We start from the raw sequence: 17,745 nt of genomic DNA, 5'->3' as shown, positions 1-17,745 counted from the left end.
TTTCGCCAGTTACTGCAATTTAGCCGTCGCCGACCTCTTGACTGCAATTGAAGAAGACTGCAATCCGTCGACACAGAGCTTGACGGTTGGTTGGAGGTCCTCCGGCTAGATGCTCTCGATTATCTCCGTAAAAAACATTTCTCTCTGTAGGAAACCGGAACAAGGCTCCTGGTTGTGGTCAGAGGTCGTGGCTTGACTGAGAGTAGGATCCGGGAGAGTTGCGAGGCGCTGAAGCTCGCCGGAGATGTCGCTGGAGCAAGCGGAGAAATCAGTGAAGGCGCGTGAGATGTCCAGCATATCGTCGGAGTGGGTCTTAGAATCGGTAGACGATTTAGTGGCAAGCTCACCGAGGCGATTCCCCAATCTGCCTGAGGTTGACCGCAGAAGGTTGCAACAAACAGGACAATCATGTCGGTGCTCAAGAGGGCTTGGAGTATTGTGTAGTCTTCCTCTCTCTCGGGCTTATTCAAGAATGTGCGAGTGAAAAAAGATGCTTTGGTTGTTGATTTCTCTTCCTCTTTATCCGGATTTTGTATGGTTATTTGGGGAGGAGTTATGGGCTCTTTCTTCTGAATCTGATCTGATCTCTCCAAGTTTTGGATTCTTCTTTGATGGCGATGAGCAGAGGTAGAAACAGTGCTGCACAGACCACGGTGGCGCTGCCTGCGTAAGCCGCGGGCGAGAAGGGGACGAATTCCTGGAGGACAGTCGTGGCCATAAAAATAAAAATAATTAGTAAGTAAAAAATCAGAATTAAAAGTTTAATTTGGTCAAATTTGGCATTAAATCAGTTGACCGTTAATTTTTAACGGAAATGTTGACGGATGACCAAAATGATCAAATTTCCATATGTTCAGGACCAAAAAACTCAAAAGATAATGTTTAGGACCAAAAAGGTAAAATGACCATATGTTCAGGACCAATTTTGGCCATTACACTTTTAAATATGTTACTACATATTACAATCTTTTATCTCTCTTACAGCTACTTAGACTTAAGGGTTGCATGTGGTTGGTTCTTAGCTAGAAATGGGCATGCAAAGAAGGCCCATAATTTGATAAGATGTGATTGGTGTACCTAATTGGAGAGATGTTTGTTATGAGGGTCATGTGCCACCTAGGGCTAAACATTTTGTGTCAATAGTCTCATTGTTGATTAAAGATTCCAAAAATATAAAATTGCAATCAAATTCAAACTAGTTTTGCTGGGATGGAAAGAGAATTCAAGAGGATTTAATGAAACGAGTATAATTAATTAGTTATTAATTAGATGAGCTTCGGTTCATCAAAGTCATTAATGACTCACCAATAACTTAAATGGGAGCTACATAGTGTTATAAGAATTAATTGGGTTTTTATCCCATTTCGTTAAACTCTAAACCCAAACCCCAACAATCTTATGGGAATGATTAATTTCATTCTCCAAAGATGTATACTAATTAACATTTTCATCAGTTTTTTGGGTGTGGTAAAGTAAGTAAAAGAGGTAGAAAATCGAATATCGCTTCCATTTTACGATTATACATTGATCATAAAGCTTTCGAATTTATGTTTACAGTGTATACAAACACTTTGGTGGAATATTGCCGGAACATATTAAGTTTGTGATAAAAAAATAAAGATTCATACATAAGTTAATAAAATCGAATTTTCAAAACATGTGTGTATGAGTTGTAATACAAATTGAGCTAATATCAAAACTAAAAATAGTGGCACGAACATGTAAAATCACTACATTTACGTACAATGAAATTAATAGTAATATTCTTCCTAAGATGCTACATATATATTTCAAAATAGAGTAATAAATCGAATAACCTATTGAATAAATAGAAACTTATAAATTTAAAGTGTTTACCTAAAATTTAAAAATAAACAAACTAAGAAAATAATAGTGATCGATGAAACTCAATTACTTAAATAGTGGTCAAACTAAAAATAGTGGCACGAATTGAACATGTAAAATCACTACATTGACAATGAAATTAATAGTAATATTCTACACATATATTTCAAAATAGAGTAATAAATTGAATAACCTATTGAATAATAGAAACTTGTAAATTTAAAAATAAACAATCTAAGAAAATAATAGTGATCAATGAAACTCAATTACTAGAAGAAAGAGCAAATGGCCCATATCTCAAGTCTTGCAAGACGAATTTAGTATTAATGGCCCACAAACTAATGGATCGAGTCAATATGATTGGGTGTACTCTAGTTAGTTGAGTTAATTTAGTTTCTAAAAGTCTCAAATGTTTGTTGAATATTGAGGACTCCTATGATAAACAGAGCTTACTACTCCCTCTAGCTAATTATCTTGTGGCAAAGAAAAAAAAAACTACAAATAGTTTCATTTTCCAACTAATGAACTATGTTAATTTAATAATGTGGAAATTGACATCAAATTATTAAATAAAATAAATAAGAGTAATTATATCATTATTAATTAATTTATGGCTTTACTTATTTCATTACTAAATTAGTACTAATAGAAATCAATTCTCTCTCTCCTAAAATATTTTAAAACATTAGTGATAGTAAAATTTTCTCTCCTAAATATTTTAAAACATTGAATTGATCATGGTTGCCTCTATTTAAATTATTTTGTAAGAATTCTGACGAAATTCAATTTTTATATATATCAATCGTAAAAAAAAAATTATACTACAATCAATAATGGTAATATCATCTATTTGTGATGACTCAAACCCCCAACCTACTGATTGATGAAGAAACGTTTTACCAACTGAGATGCGTTTCTTCGTCTAGTTAACGTTTAAGGAGAAGTCTTTTACATATATTGAATAAGTGTTTTATCTTCGTTAAAGCACTAGTACTAATATTTTTATTTAGAAGAAACAAGTCTCAAATTGTGTGGGGGCACACGTGCTATCTATCTCATTGTCCATTTCCAAGCTGATACTATGCGACAATTTCAACTAGAAACATAAGACTGAGATAGTGTCAATATATAAGACGAGTTGACTTAGCCAACAATATTACACTCTCATAATCCTACTCATTCAAATATTTTCTCCTACATATACATACACACATCATTTTTTTTTTCCATAAATTAAATTAAAACACTCATCACTCTTTCATTTCCCGCCGCCAAACATGTCCGACGCCGGCCCTTCCCGCAGTCTCCGTGGGGCCCGCCCCTCGCCGCTGAGCATAAGCAAACAATCCCACAACATAGCAAAGGCAAAATCTCACCGCCGCCACCCTCCGCCGCCGCCGCCGGTAATAATCTACGCCGTCTCCCCCAAGAAATACAACGTGGAGCCCGGAGAGTTCAAGGCGGTCGTGCAGCGTTTGACCGGCTTGAACTACTCATCTCCGGGGCCCGCGCTGATCGAAACTCCGCTGCAGCCGGATTTCGGAGGAGTGTTCCCGGCTGAGTTTTCCGGCGGCGGCGCGGAGATGCCACAAAATTTATTGTGGAATGGAACTGATTTTGATAATTTGCATGGAAACAGAAATGTGAATAATTTGATGATGAATTTGGCTTCTTCTTTTACTACTAGTAATTTCGACGTTATTAATTATTTCTATGATATCTAATTATTAGTCAATGATAAATATGTTAGGCCTCATGTATTATAAAAATTAAGTCCAATGAGTTTTAGTCTTTTAGTCAATTGTTTTTTATTATTAACATGTCACAATTGATGATATGGCAAATGCTTGAAATCTAGTAGCATATTATATTTTGTCTACATTATGATAAAGTAATTATTAAAGATTGTGGTAGCCGTAATTTAATTTTAAAATCTTCACTTATTTGATTATGTAATTTTTATTTTAATTATTGATAATAATGAAGTAATTAATTGCATACGAAAATAGAAATCGTATAAAAGTTGTTATTACGGATTTATCACAACCATATATTTTACACATTTCTTTAAGAACCAAAATCTATTTCACTTAGAAATTCATATAGATTTTACACATTTCTTCAAGAAACAGATTATATTCACCTAGAACTTTATATAGTTGAATTCAAAATTTGCTACTGCAGTTGCTTAATGGAGTAATGGGGCTCTCCCCTCCAAAATTTGCTGCAACAACCCCATTTTCGTCCACGCGATCTCTATGCATCACCGGGCTGTAACTAGACGGACAGCGTGATGCCTCCCGAGCTTGCTTTTCCCTAAAGACCCCCCACATATAATATTTGCCCTGAAATCCTGCACACACAAAATAACAACCATGTCAAAGAGAACATTTTTTTTCCTTGCAGTATTGTTTAGTGTGTTAAGTGGATACAGAATAAAGTAGAGAGATTAATATTTCTATTTGTAAAAAAGTGTAACTGGGACGGAGGGAGTATTTACTTACTCCAGTGTGATAATGGCAGTTTCGTCGAAGGAAACACCAAAAGCTCAGCATTCTTAACAATGGCTTTCAGAGCAAGATCCTCTTCCACCATTTCATCAACAAGGTTATCATAAAATCGCTCGCTTCTATACCGAATAAACAGTGTAATTCAGTTAATGTAATTGTAACGTGAAGGAAGTGCAGCAACATGTTTAATAGCAACGAAGAATGATGTCAAACCTTTCTGATGGAAAGAAATAGAGTGCGATGTTTCCAGCACTCGATTCTGAGCTCTCGAAACGTTGTGGCCAGACATGAGATCTTGGCAGCATTTCTAGGTGGAGCAGTGGTATAAACTGGCGTGCCTCGTTGTATACTTTCTGGCATGCCGATAAAGACATGTGAGCCATGATATCCTCTAGTATTTCGTGTTGGTTGTTGGAAATACTGAAACTTCCCCTGCGATTAAGAAGTTAATTCTAATAAATGCAAAAAATAACATCGATGTAACAACTTTACCATGTTTATTATTTTCCTCACCTCCAAATTGGTTCCATGACTGGTTCGGCTCGGATTTGGCAATCATCCGGTGGTAAGATTGTTGAATCCTTTGGAAACCCGTCACAAGTTGGATTGATGCTCCTCTCAGCAGTCATGCAAGCAGACGGAGTTCCTGAGTCGAACCCTTTGTGTTTCTTGACACGTTGAGCAAACAGAGGTTTACGCTTGTGGCCATTGAGATTAGCTGCAGAAGGCGTGTCAGGTTTCATCTTCTTTGAACTTCCCAAAGAACCACTGTCTGACGAGAAACGAGACAACGCAGGATTAGTCTTGACATCTGACCCACGATGCAGGCCGTAATATCTCTTCAAAGAGGCTGTAATGCCCTTCATATCTTCCGATAATGTAGATTCACTAGCCAATTTAGCACGCTCATTGAAGCCAACATTAGTGCATTCGTTATGAGGCCTATCCGAGGTGTTACTACAAAGTGTATCCCAGCCTTTTCTCAGGTCGGACACTGGACTCGCACTTCTCTTTTCCACGGAACAATCTTTCCGAGATGTATCATCAGCCGATAATGTACTCAAAACCAGATTATCCTCGATATTTTCCTCCTTGTGCGAATGGGAAGAGCTCTGCTCATGTCTTTTGCTTTCATCTGCTGAAAGAACGATAGCCTCGTCTATCATTCTCAAGCCCGCAACGTGACAGTCACTGTCAGTTGCAGACAGTTCAACCAAGTCCATCTTTGCACACAGATCACTAGATTGAGACACAGGCTCTTCTTTCGTGAGCACCACTATACATTTTTCCTTTGTTCCTGTTCCAGAGTCGCGTTGAATATGCTTTGAAGTTGAGCAGTTTCTTGTTTTGTTACGAGTGTCGTAAATTTTTAGGTGAGGCCGTTGGTTTTTCACCTCAGCTTCACAATCATCACACAACCATCGAACAAATTCATTGAGTGACTTGGGTACTACGTTAAGGCAATAGCTGGAAAATAAGAAAGTTACAAGTTTGAATAAAGCAATAAATAAATCATAAATTCTCCTCTGAAGAAGCTGCTCCTCCGAAAAGGGCCACAGGCCACAGTAAAACGATGCATTGAACGTAGGTACATAAACATATATCTAACCTAAAAAGAAACAGAAAGCTGTAACATGTCACGTTCAGCTGCCTGCAGCACAAAGATGTATAATAATCATAGATGATGAATGCAACCTAAGCTCTTATTTCTGCATTTTTCATTTTTCTTTGGTTCATGGAGAAGTTGAAAGTTTCAATGAGGAAATAGTTTAAGAAAGGAAAAACTTCATTATGCAACTTACCGATGCACAGCATATTTGACGCATTTGACACAGTACACAAATGAATTACGGAATCCTACGTCACCACACTGCAAACATACTATCTCCTGCACGAGGAATTTATGCACAAGTCCATTATAACAAAAGCTGGTTCCATTTATACAGTTAAGTTTTTCTTCGACATCCTAAATTGCAGTTAAAAATTGGAAGACTAAGCTGGCAGATAATTCTAGAAATCAAAATCAGTCAATTGATATTTTCTATGTAAAAATAAACAAGCAGACTAAAATATATGAAAACCACGAAAAAGTTCCCTTTTCCTCTGTTAGTATGGTATCCTGTCTAGTGATTTTCATTCGACCTATCATCTTTCGAGTCTAGACTTTCACTGCAGCATCAATGCTTCATCTGCTAATCGTCTTTAAAAAGTTCCAAAGTACTTTTTTTAACTCGATTTCCATTGAAATCGCAGCTAGACTTCAGTTAAACAACGAACGTGGAATTCAAGCTTACAACGAAAATAATGCAAACAAAAAATCAAGTCACAACAATTGAACAAAGTAATGAACATAAACTAACTTAGCTTTCCAAGTAAGATTGCATCGACATTCGACAACCAGCTATATATACATAACAAAAACACGACAATGTAGACGATCAGCACATCCATACCGGAGTAGAAGGCCGTAGAGTCATGTTTCCACACGAAGGGTATCGAGGATGATCTACATCAACTACTTCCACATCCTCACAATGCCAAGCTATTTCTTTCAATCTGAAGAAAGGGTAAAACAAAATTGAAAGCTTAATCATCTCAACCAATTGATAATCACAGTAGCTACATTATCATCCAGCAAAATCCAAGCAAACCCCTCCCTATTTGTAAACTAAAATCGAAATTCTCCACAGCATAAATTAATTTTCCCCAAAACAAATCCGATAACTTGTTTAATTCAATAAAAAAACACACATTCACAATCCACAGAATCCCTAAAAATGTGAAGGGCGACAGAAAAAGGCAAGAAATTGACATGCAGCTGGAAATGTCATCAAACTCAAAAGGGGGAAACCGAAAAACATGAACGAAATCACTAATTGTGACTGCAGCTTTGAATTGAACTAGAAAATTGAATAGTGACTCGCTATTGCAAAAAAACAGCGAGAATTGTGTGAAAAGAGACGAACAATACGGAAATTCAAGCTTCGTCGCGTCATCAATGGATTAGAAATTTGGACGGAGCCAATTTAATCCAGAAAATCTGCGCGCGATTTCAATTTTTTCATTCAGTTTGATGAAATATTTTTCACATCCACCTTTAACAGAGTATATTTTGGAATTAAAAATGTCTAAATAATTATAGATTAATCTGGAAAAGTGAAAACTCTAGAAGAAGGAAATACAAAAAACCTCATACTAATATTTTTTTAAATATTACTCCTTTAGTATAAGACACAAAATTTAATAGTAATGCGCAATTGATAAAATAAAAGAGAATTAAAAATAAAAAAGTAAGTAAAATATTGCAAATAGAAGATGAGTCTCGTCTTATTAGTGAAAGAAAAGTTTCAAAAATTAGAAAGTCCATAGTCCCGTGAGACACGGAATAAAAATGAAAGAATGTGTACTCATCCTCTGGGACAGAGGAAATAATAATTTATCTATCTTGATGAGTACACGTTAAATTTATAATTATAATTATTAAATATACTTATTCCATTCCAATTAAGTTGAGTCAAAACTTTTGAGCACGTAGATTAAGAAATCTATAGGTCGCCACAGGCAGCGCCGCGGCCAGGGACCCTGTGCCGTGTCCTCGCCGAGCACCTGGCGCGCCAACGTCCTCCACTACCCACTGCCGCCGCCCTCGTCCTCCCCTATAGTGAGCCGCGGCAGCCGACTATCGTGGACACTCTTAGAGAATGAGGAGGTACGCTTTGAGTGCTTTTTTTTTGTTTGGCTTTTGTTTTGTTGTTGGGGCTTTGTTGAGTAGTTGTCTATTGTTGTTAGAGTGTCCACTATAGTTGGCCGGGCCAAGCCACAAAACGTGGCCAAGCCATAAAATCGTGGTCGGGCCACCAACGCCCATGTTTTACACTATAGTGGACATGCCCAAGCCACCAAATAATTTATTTTTTTCATTTTGTGTATATTTTAATTAAAAATGGGTATATTTATAGAATTTGTGTAGGAATGAGTTAAAAATGTGTATACTTATAGAATAACAAAAAAAAATCAAAAAATAGGGAGAGCCGCGGCCCGTGGCCGCTGCAATAGGAGAGCCACGGCTCCCGCCCAAGAGCCGCGGCCGGGCCACGATCGTGGCGCTCCCGTGTCCACCCCCTACCCGCCACGGCTGCCCATGAATGCCACTATAGGGAGCTGCGGCTCGCGGCTCTGGCGTGGCCTGGCCGCGGCTCCCCTATAGTGGATGCTCTTATGGTTCTTGTGTGGCCTTTTTTTAGTGTTCGCCTCTGTTGTCTTTGTTTCAGTGCTTGGGTTGATGTTGTATGATCATTTTGCTTCTTTTTCATCTGCTTTATCTTTGTTTTTGTTTTTATGTTTTTTTGTTCCCAGGAGTTTGAAAATTTTTATCAAAATAAATTCATTTCCATAAGTATATTAGTATTTAGAAACTATATCTTACTATGATTTAGACATCACTCAAAATGATTTCTTAAAGTATAAACTTTAAGCACTAACAAATGGGAAGCATTAATTATATCTCCACTAACTCGAGCAGTTGATCAAATAGTTTATATCACTTGCATTTTTGCATAATTGACTTGAAAGATTAGAAAGCACCGACCACAACAAATTAATATTGTTAATAGAGCTTAAATATGCAATTAGAATCAACTGATCAATGTAATATACCTAACAATACAATTATAATTATAATATACTCCATGAGACATACACCTAAATTAAACATTATTTAGTGGGATAACTAAATAATCCCACTTTCCATGACCAAAATTTGCTAGTAATGATGTAATTATATCATCCTTTCACATATTTGGTATCATATTTGACTTGGGAGTGCAAATATTGCACAAAGGATTAAATTTCACTAAACTCCATAGCCATCATCATGCCACCTAGTCTTTAGTCCAGTCATATTCATTCACCTAAGTTTGAGGAATAGAATGAGCTTCCACCAATAACAAAAATTATTAAATATTCCATACATATATTGTTGTTTGTCCAAGATAATTTTCTGGCTTCACCCATGGTATCACTAAAAGAATATTATGGGCTTTCACCAATAATCTACTTAATTACTTTATACTACTAAAGTTCCCTTATCAAATTCTTCGAAAAAATTTTATACATATCTTTGTAATTGTTAGTAATAAACTCAAACTTATATATTGTATAAACTCAAAACTCCTCAATAAAGCTTCAACACAATTTCAATATAATATCAACATAGTGTAAAATTTCAAGATTTTTGTATCAACACAACATCAATCATTGACTACCGTTGAAATTTTGTTGACATTTTCTTGTTGATGTTTTTTTGTGATCTGTTGATATTTTTCAATGGTCTAAATCATAGTTTTGAGTTTCTACATTATTTAGAATTTTCATTTAATCACATCTCTTTTATAATTTCAAGATATATAATAATTTGTGGCTCCACCCTTATCGTAAACAAAGGAATATCCTGAGCTCCCACCAAAAATGCTTGATCAATTATTTGAATATTTATGATTAATATCATGAATTCTCTAACATAAACATAGCGCAAATGCAGTGCATAAACCTGCACGTTCTTAATAGCACTTTTAAATTAATTAATCATTAATACAACGAACATAACAAATCTAGATTTTAATTACTAACAAATAGTACTCCATAAACTATTTTAGACAGTTATTACGAAAAACTAGATTCATAGTGGAAAGGAAAAGTTGGTTTTGACTTTTGAGTTTGCAGAGTTTTAATTAATTTAAAATTGAATTCAAGCTTCTATAACTCTTGACCAATTTGGAAAATTTAAAATTTAATTCTACTTGAGACAATTAAAAAAAATATGAAGACACTGCTCAAGACGAGAGAACGTCGGAAAATTTAAGGCTCAAATATTTAACGTTGAAGTCTATAAAATCAAAGTCTATTATTTAGGAAGATCCTTTTGCAAAGTGTAAATCTATTCATCAATAGAAATCATATAATATATGATGCGTTTTCCCATCATGTATCTGATTGTATCCATTCAAATAAAAACATAAACTGTAGTAAGTGACGAATAATATGACCAAAATTTATTTGGCATTTTATTAATGGAAAAAATATTAACCCACTCGATATCATAATAATTGAAAATGTTTGGCATTTTTATTATTTGAAAATATAGGAGTATCAAATATTTTAAATTTGACGACGCAAGGCGATTGTTGTTCTAGAAAAAATAGTGTAATTTTGAAATATAAATATCTGTTTGTTTAGCCAAAAATCAAATTGGTAATTGAATATATAGTGCTTCACTAAACACTTTTTCTAGTTGTATTGCTAACTTTATTGATAGTGTTTTTAGATTTTTAAAGAGAGACATGATTGGACAGCAGTTCATATTTATAATCTTATATTCCCTTCTTTTCATTTTAATTATCTCATTCCATTTTTATAATTAGATGGGTCATCCTTTTAACATTACATATGTTGTGAAACACCGCTTAAAATTTAATTATCATCCTATAAAATGTGTATTTAAAATGTATAAAAAAGTATAGTACTAGTATTTTTCTAGGGTAAATAATTTTAACAAATGTATTTTTTCTAATATAACTCACATGCTCTTGAAGTGACTTGAATTACACAATGGAGAACAAACATCTTGGTGCCTTAAATCCTTTGTTTCAATATTAATTTAATGATATTCATTATAAAAACATATACTCCATACTATAATTACTACTCCTGATAAATCTTAGTACTTCCTCTATTCCATTAAGATCATCTACTTTCATTTTTGTTTTGTCCAAATCAAATTGACTCATTTGTAAAAAATCGAAAATACTTGTATTTCTACTTTATTCATCCTTTCTTTATTTTCTTAACTTAATACACAAAATAAAATTGCATAAAATCTCATGCCGCTCAAAAAAATGGTCATCTTCCTTGAGATTAAGGGAGTAATATTTACTATTGACATTTAAGATATAATTACATTCATTAGAATACTATAAATCAAAACAAATAATTATAAATTTGATGAACTGGATTTGAAAAAAATAAAAGTGGAAAACGAAGTGGTACACATTGAATTGCAAAAGATGGGAATCTATCATCGGACCCCCACTCTAGTGATATATTGGTACCTACATATTTGCTATATTTGTACTTATATTACTATTTCCATTTAAATTAAAAATGCAAGGAAAAATATCAACAAATTAAAATTTTAAGAGGCCAAGAACAAAACGGAATTAAGTAAAAAAAAACTACCAGAAAAATGAAACCAATTTTAAAAATAACTTGTATTCATTGTATACATTGCACGAGCCATTAACTATCTCATTGTGTCATTTTTAGATATCCACTATAATATTAACATGTCGTATCTGACTCATATTTCATCATAAAACTAATATACCAAGGAACCACATTTCACTTATTTTTCTTCCCCGATATTTTTTCAGATTTCTTGAAATTTGTGACGATGGCTGAATGTTTGAATCTATATATAGTACTATGAAGAGTTTGTCATTTCATACATCCACATGATCTAAACTCACTAGTTCTTTTCTTTTCACATATATAGAGAGAGATGGCAAAATCATTTGATATAGTGAAAATGTTAGGAGAAAAAAAGCCATATTTGGCCATGATATTAGTGCAATTAGCATATGCAGGAATGGCTCTCTTTTCTAAAACAGCAATGGCTAAAGGAATGAATCCATTCGTCTTTGTGGCATATCGTCAAGCATTTGCTACTCTTGCTTTGCTCCCTTTTGCACTAATTCTTGAGAGGTTCATTCTCTTTTTATTCTTCCTTTAATCATTTTATAATGTTCTTGATTTAATCTTTTTTTTTTTGCTATTTTTTCTTAGGAAAAGTGGTGATCAATTGTCATACAGCCTACTATGGAAGATATTTTTAGTTTCTTTATTTGGGTAAGTTTGGATGATAGTTCGCGTTTTCGTTGTGTTCTTGGTTGTTACGTTGCTTTTGATATTTACGTGTTTTGCCACTGAGGCCATAGCCATTTGACATGATTTGACCGTTTTGTAGGATTACTTTGAGCTTGAACCTCTACGTATACGCGATAAACTACGTTTCCGCAACGTTCGGTTCGGCTAGCAACAACAGTGTTCCCGTATTCACCTTTGTTGTCGCAGTTGGTCTCAGGTACCTCAATCAAATAGTACTCCATTATTATGTGTCGGACCGTTTAACAGGTCAAGATTGTCAAACTTTATATATATAGTCATGCTGATCCGGGTCTCGAGACTGTCAGACACATGACTCTCCCGTGTGTTATTGATCAGGATTGAGAAGTTTTCAATCAGGGAATGGTCAGGGATTTTGAAGATTGTGGGGACTGTGGTGAGTTTTTCAGGGGCAATGGTGTTTGCCTTTGTGAAAGGGCCTCAATTTAGTATTGTGAATTTGTCTGAAGAGAAAGCTATGAGCAATCATGGAAACTATATTAGCAGCAAAGAGAAATGGATACAAGGTTGTCTACTTATGCTCTTGTCCAATGTTATTTGGGCTTCATGGCTTGTCATGCAGGTAATGTTTATTTATACAAATAAATTAAAAATTGATATTTTATAGTAAATATATACTTTCTCCTTTGCTAATACATGCATGTCTTATTTAGCTGTCCCATTTCAATTTTATTATATAGGGTAAATTGCTCAAAAAAACTATAAAGATTGTTTAGATTTTGGTCCATTTTGTAAACTAGTTAGAAAAATCATGAAGTTTGGATTTTTTTTTTCAACCAAATAATATCTTTTCATTTATGAGTAGACAACATTGTTTGATTCATCGATAATTAAAAAAAAATCCAAATTTCATTATTTAGTATTATACTTTTATTAATAAGATAACAATGATTACAAATACATATCAAACTATCGCATTGTACTCTAATAAAATTATAGTACTAGTTTTCCATCATTAATTATTATGTAATGAAACACATTATATTGATATTTGGTAGGCCCCTCTAGTGAAGATGTATCCAGCAAAGTTCCGATTAACAATGCTACAATGCTTATTTAGCTGCATACAATCAACAGTTTGGGGCATGGCTCTGCAAAGAGACATTTCTTCGTGGAAATTGACGTGGGATTTCAATCTTTTATCTGTCATATACTGTGTACGTCTTCACAATCTCTTCGTCAATACGTGTCTCATTTTTCCATTTCTGGCACTCCATTAAATTACCTAATTACACTACTCGATTTGTCTTAAGTTAATTGATTAGTATTCACTTTCAAAATATCCCTGACTAAACAAACCATTTTTTTTTTCTAAAAAAAATCAACCATTTTAATTGTTCTTACGTTATTATTTCTTCAACCATTTCTAGAAAAAATCAACCATTTTAAAATAGATAGTGTTCTCTGTTTACTTAACTTACTGAACACAACTTTCTGAAATTTCGTGTATGGAAGAAATGTCTCAATTAACTTGGGACTGGAAGAGTAATATATATAAAAGTAGAACGAATATTTCCTCTGTGCCAAAAAGTAATGCGTCTATTGACGGACGGAGGGAGTAATGTTTGAATTTGACATGGTATTGAGAAATACATAATTCTTTTAGATTTTATTTTAAAATGTATTGTAATGTACAGGGTGTAGTAGTAACTGGATTAAGTTACTGGCTGTTTCTTTGGGCTGTGGAGAGCAAAGGTCCTCTTTTTACTGCTGCATTCACTCCTTTGCAACTTATTTTTACCGCCATCTTCTCTGCTTTTTTATGGAATGAGATGCTCCATCTCGGAAGGTCAGTAATTATATTGTTTCGTATTTCAATTTCGTGATTTAGGAAAATATCAAACGTCTGTTGCAGTCAACAATCCGAACAATTTCAGAAGCGTGAATAACAATGTACATATTCACTTAGTAAAAATTGTCAATTTAACGTGTACCATTTAGGTAATTATCATTTAATCGTGCTACCACTATAAAACTAAGTTGTATGATAAAAAAGGCCAGTCTTGTCAACAACTTTGTGTGGAATAAAAGAAGTGGTAAAGAAACCGTAGTTAAAAGTGAAAAGAAAGTGGTTTACATTATATATAGTGTTATCTTGTTGTACATTATTTTAGCATAAAGACAAAATGTCAAAACTTGTGATAAATAATTGTGTTATGAAGCACTATAGTGACTTTTTGCACGATTTGAAATTCCAATTAATTTTGGGAGAAAATTTTAAACTCAAGTAACACACAAAACAACGTTATTTACATCTATTAAATACGACATCGTTTCTTATATTAATCGGATTTGTCTACCTACGTGATATTATGTGCCTTGTTGAATCCAATTTAGAAGAAAATCCAACTAGTGGAAAATTGGTTACAAATTTTAAAGATGTTGACGACCAAATTTTAATTTTATGGAAAATATCAAATTTCCGAGATGATACTCATTTTCAGATAATTTCGTTATTGCTTGGATCAAATTCATAATTCGTCTGATCTATAGCTGATTTTAACATGTCAAACAACCTGATACACAATTTATCCAAAATTAAAAAGATGTTTTCGATATCATGTGAACCACATGATACCCGACCATGTCATGTCCTTTTATATGTAGTATATTGTGATTATGTGCCGTGTCGAAAATTGTTCGTTTCTAACGAAAGGGCTCTTTTGTGCAGTATATGCGGCAGCATGTTGCTTATAGTGGGTTTGTACTGTGTGCTGTGGGGTAAGAAAAAACAAGTAAAAAGTGAAGATGATAAGGCTACAATGAATGAGACTAATGTGTAGTTTTGAGTTATGGATGAATGATACTACTAAGTCTATTGATTTTGGTGATGTATGTCTTTTTTATCTATATAAATATAAATATGGCTATCAGTAACCCTTGATTTTTGAATACTATGATATTATCAGGTCAGGTATATATTGATGGCATGGGTTAATGCATCAAATTTCAAACCTAGAATGATAATGCATCAAATTCTAGATTTTCCATGAAACAAATTGCCTCAAATAATTAGAAGGTGATTTGGTATATAAAAAATGATGTGATAATCAAAATGAATCCTCATAAAAAAAACAACCGTTATTTAATTGAAAAAAATCATTTATTCATTTATGTGCACTAACTTAGTATACAAGTTATAAATTGTAAAGAGGTAACAAAGCCTTTCAAGTTTCAATCAAAGTGGAAATTCAAAATTATTTGAAATCCAAGCCCACTAGCCCAATCAATATTCAATTGGGCCTACAATATATACAACTAATAGGCTTCAATTTAACAAGTTATTTTCTAAAAGGTTTTAAGTCAAGCTCAACTTTATAGTTATCTTTGCATAAAATGTTATTGAAAAATATATTACTAATACTCCATATGAGAAGCATTATTACAAATATTTTTGTATATTTAAAATAGTACAATCCCCTAAAATGTCACGTTTCACGAAATCGATGATCCAACGCACGTGCACGTTGTTCTGCCTGGCCGTGTAGTGTTTAGACGTTGAGCACGATGTTGCCGATGCACTTAAGGTGAGTTTGTTGGAGGTATATATGGTGTGAATAGATAATTAAATACTTCCAATATGGATGTATACAGTTAGCACTCCACTTTTCATATGAAAATGTCAGATAATAAAGAAGAAGCAAAAAAGAGGAAAGGCAGATGAATTTAGTTATATTTGCAGCCAATTTTAATACCATCACTATTTCGGACCCCATCAATACACAATCATCATAATTCATGAAAATGACGCAATTTCAACATATTTATTTATTTTGGATGAAACTAGAATTATTTTTAACAGGTGTCCATGAAAACTTCTCCATAGCTTCAGTTATATTTTTGGATAGCTAGATTGCAGGAAAAATCATAAAATTTAATCAATTTTTGATCAATTTTCGGTATATTTAGCTAGACTACAAAGGTCAAAGAGAAATAAAAAATTGTGGATAGTTTATATCTATACATGCAATTACCTTTTTCTAATAAAAACTAGGTGGAGCTTATATTTTTCTAACTTATTCAATCTGTTTAATCTGTTTTTCGTTTGATTTCCTAAAACTCATACCATTATAATCAAATAGGACTATCATTGCGTGATGGGGAGAGTACTAATTTGAAACTTGTCAAGTACTACATGAGAGATTTTTGTTTTGTTTTGAGGGAAGTACAAAAGTAATATTTCAAAAACCATTACACAATCTTTGGTATATATAAAACTAGTTGAATGTGATAGTAACTTGACATGCACAATTACTATAAAATAGTAAGTACCATTTTGGAAAATACTTCATTTCAAGAATATTTAATCTCAACTTCTCCAACACCTCTTGACCACCCAATATTGTGGGCCCAAAGATAAATGGGAGGACATCATCAAACAATAAGCATGGGAAAGCACGATGAGGCATTCATAAGGTCAAATAATTGATATTATACTATCTTTGTTATGCATATCATAATTGAGATATATAATAAAACTATTTTATCCTAGACATATGTATATATCTATACCCGTCATGTTAAATGATCTTAATTAATTTATCATAAAAAATTAAAATACTAAAACATTGCGTTTGTATTGCATTCACACTGAAATTAAATATATTTGTAAAAGATACATAAATACAAATTTTAATGTTGCACTAATACAGCAAAGAGATGTAACTATCAACTAATTAAAGAAATATGTGATTGAATGGTTAAAATTTTAAAACGTTTATATATATATATATATATATATATATATATATATATATATGTCCTTACATTGTACTATGACTTCTCATTTGACACCCCCTGAGATCGGTTATACTGCAAACCACTCTTAATACGAGAACAAGAGAACATTACTTTTAACGTATGAAATAATCATATACGTAATAAAAATTAAATATATACAAAAATACATTTTACATCTCCTCTAAGATTTGAACTCATGTTTGCATTAATCTAATAAGAGAAATGCATCTATTTTAGATATTTTTCTAATTGATTTAAAAATATAATTCCCATAATTATAAAAATTGATTTTAATTTGAACATCTATACATGTACTCCTATATTCTTTGTTCCTTAGAGAAATTAGTTCATGAGTGGTAGGGTCATATATAGATTGTGACAACACATTGCTAGTTGATAGTAGTATTTGCAAAGTTACGTCGATTGAAGAAATTATCCACTTCAATTGGCTTTTCTTTTGAAGAAAAGCAAACACGAAATAAAAAATCCAATTATAATTATTTATAATTAACATATAAATAAAAAATAGAATAAATATTTGTACGTACACAAGATCAACATTCAACAATACCGCGTTAAAAATATAAGTGAAGTATTAATTTGTACGTCACTATAAATCGAATTAATTGTTTCAAAATATACGAATTTTGGCTCATTTTACTTGTATTTCTCATATAAAATTATAAATTTT

The 17,745-nt window shown here is 33.1% G+C and overlaps 2 protein-coding genes across 7 annotated transcripts; one reads left to right on the top strand and one right to left on the bottom strand.

Moving 5' to 3' along the window:
- Positions 1-3,857: 3,857 nt before the first annotated feature.
- Positions 3,858-7,477, bottom strand: LOC125185119. Of its 6 annotated transcripts, none has more exons than XM_048081608.1 (8): positions 7,327-7,477; positions 6,809-6,911; positions 6,158-6,243; positions 5,965-6,006; positions 4,869-5,822; positions 4,569-4,787; positions 4,350-4,474; positions 3,858-4,198 (listed from the first exon to the last, which is right to left on the bottom strand). In XM_048081608.1, exons 2-8 carry the CDS (start codon positions 6,830-6,832, stop codon positions 4,011-4,013), a joined length of 1,638 nt encoding a protein of 545 aa, XP_047937565.1. In that variant the 5' UTR covers positions 6,833-6,911; positions 7,327-7,477; the 3' UTR covers positions 3,858-4,010. The 6 variants fall into 6 exon arrangements, with proteins under 6 accessions (XP_047937565.1, XP_047937564.1, XP_047937562.1 ...); XM_048081607.1 differs by having other exon boundaries at positions 7,322-7,466; XM_048081605.1 differs by lacking the exon at positions 7,327-7,477 and having other exon boundaries at positions 4,569-4,775; positions 6,809-7,303.
- Positions 7,478-11,759: 4,282 nt separating this feature from the next.
- LOC125217652 (WAT1-related protein At1g43650-like) lies at positions 11,760-15,231 on the top strand. Its single transcript, XM_048119174.1, has 7 exons — positions 11,760-12,113; positions 12,195-12,257; positions 12,376-12,492; positions 12,633-12,876; positions 13,313-13,471; positions 13,952-14,103; positions 14,986-15,231. The coding sequence occupies exons 1-7, from the start codon at positions 11,911-11,913 to the stop codon at positions 15,095-15,097; spliced, it is 1,050 nt and encodes a 349-aa protein (XP_047975131.1). The 5' UTR covers positions 11,760-11,910; the 3' UTR covers positions 15,098-15,231.
- The last annotated feature ends 2,514 nt before the right edge of the window (positions 15,232-17,745 follow it).

This window comes from Salvia hispanica, chromosome 4 (assembly GCF_023119035.1).
Source record: "Salvia hispanica cultivar TCC Black 2014 chromosome 4, UniMelb_Shisp_WGS_1.0, whole genome shotgun sequence".
Classification (NCBI taxonomy): Eukaryota; Viridiplantae; Streptophyta; class Magnoliopsida; order Lamiales; family Lamiaceae; genus Salvia; species Salvia hispanica.
This window is presented reverse-complemented; position numbering and strand designations above follow the sequence as displayed.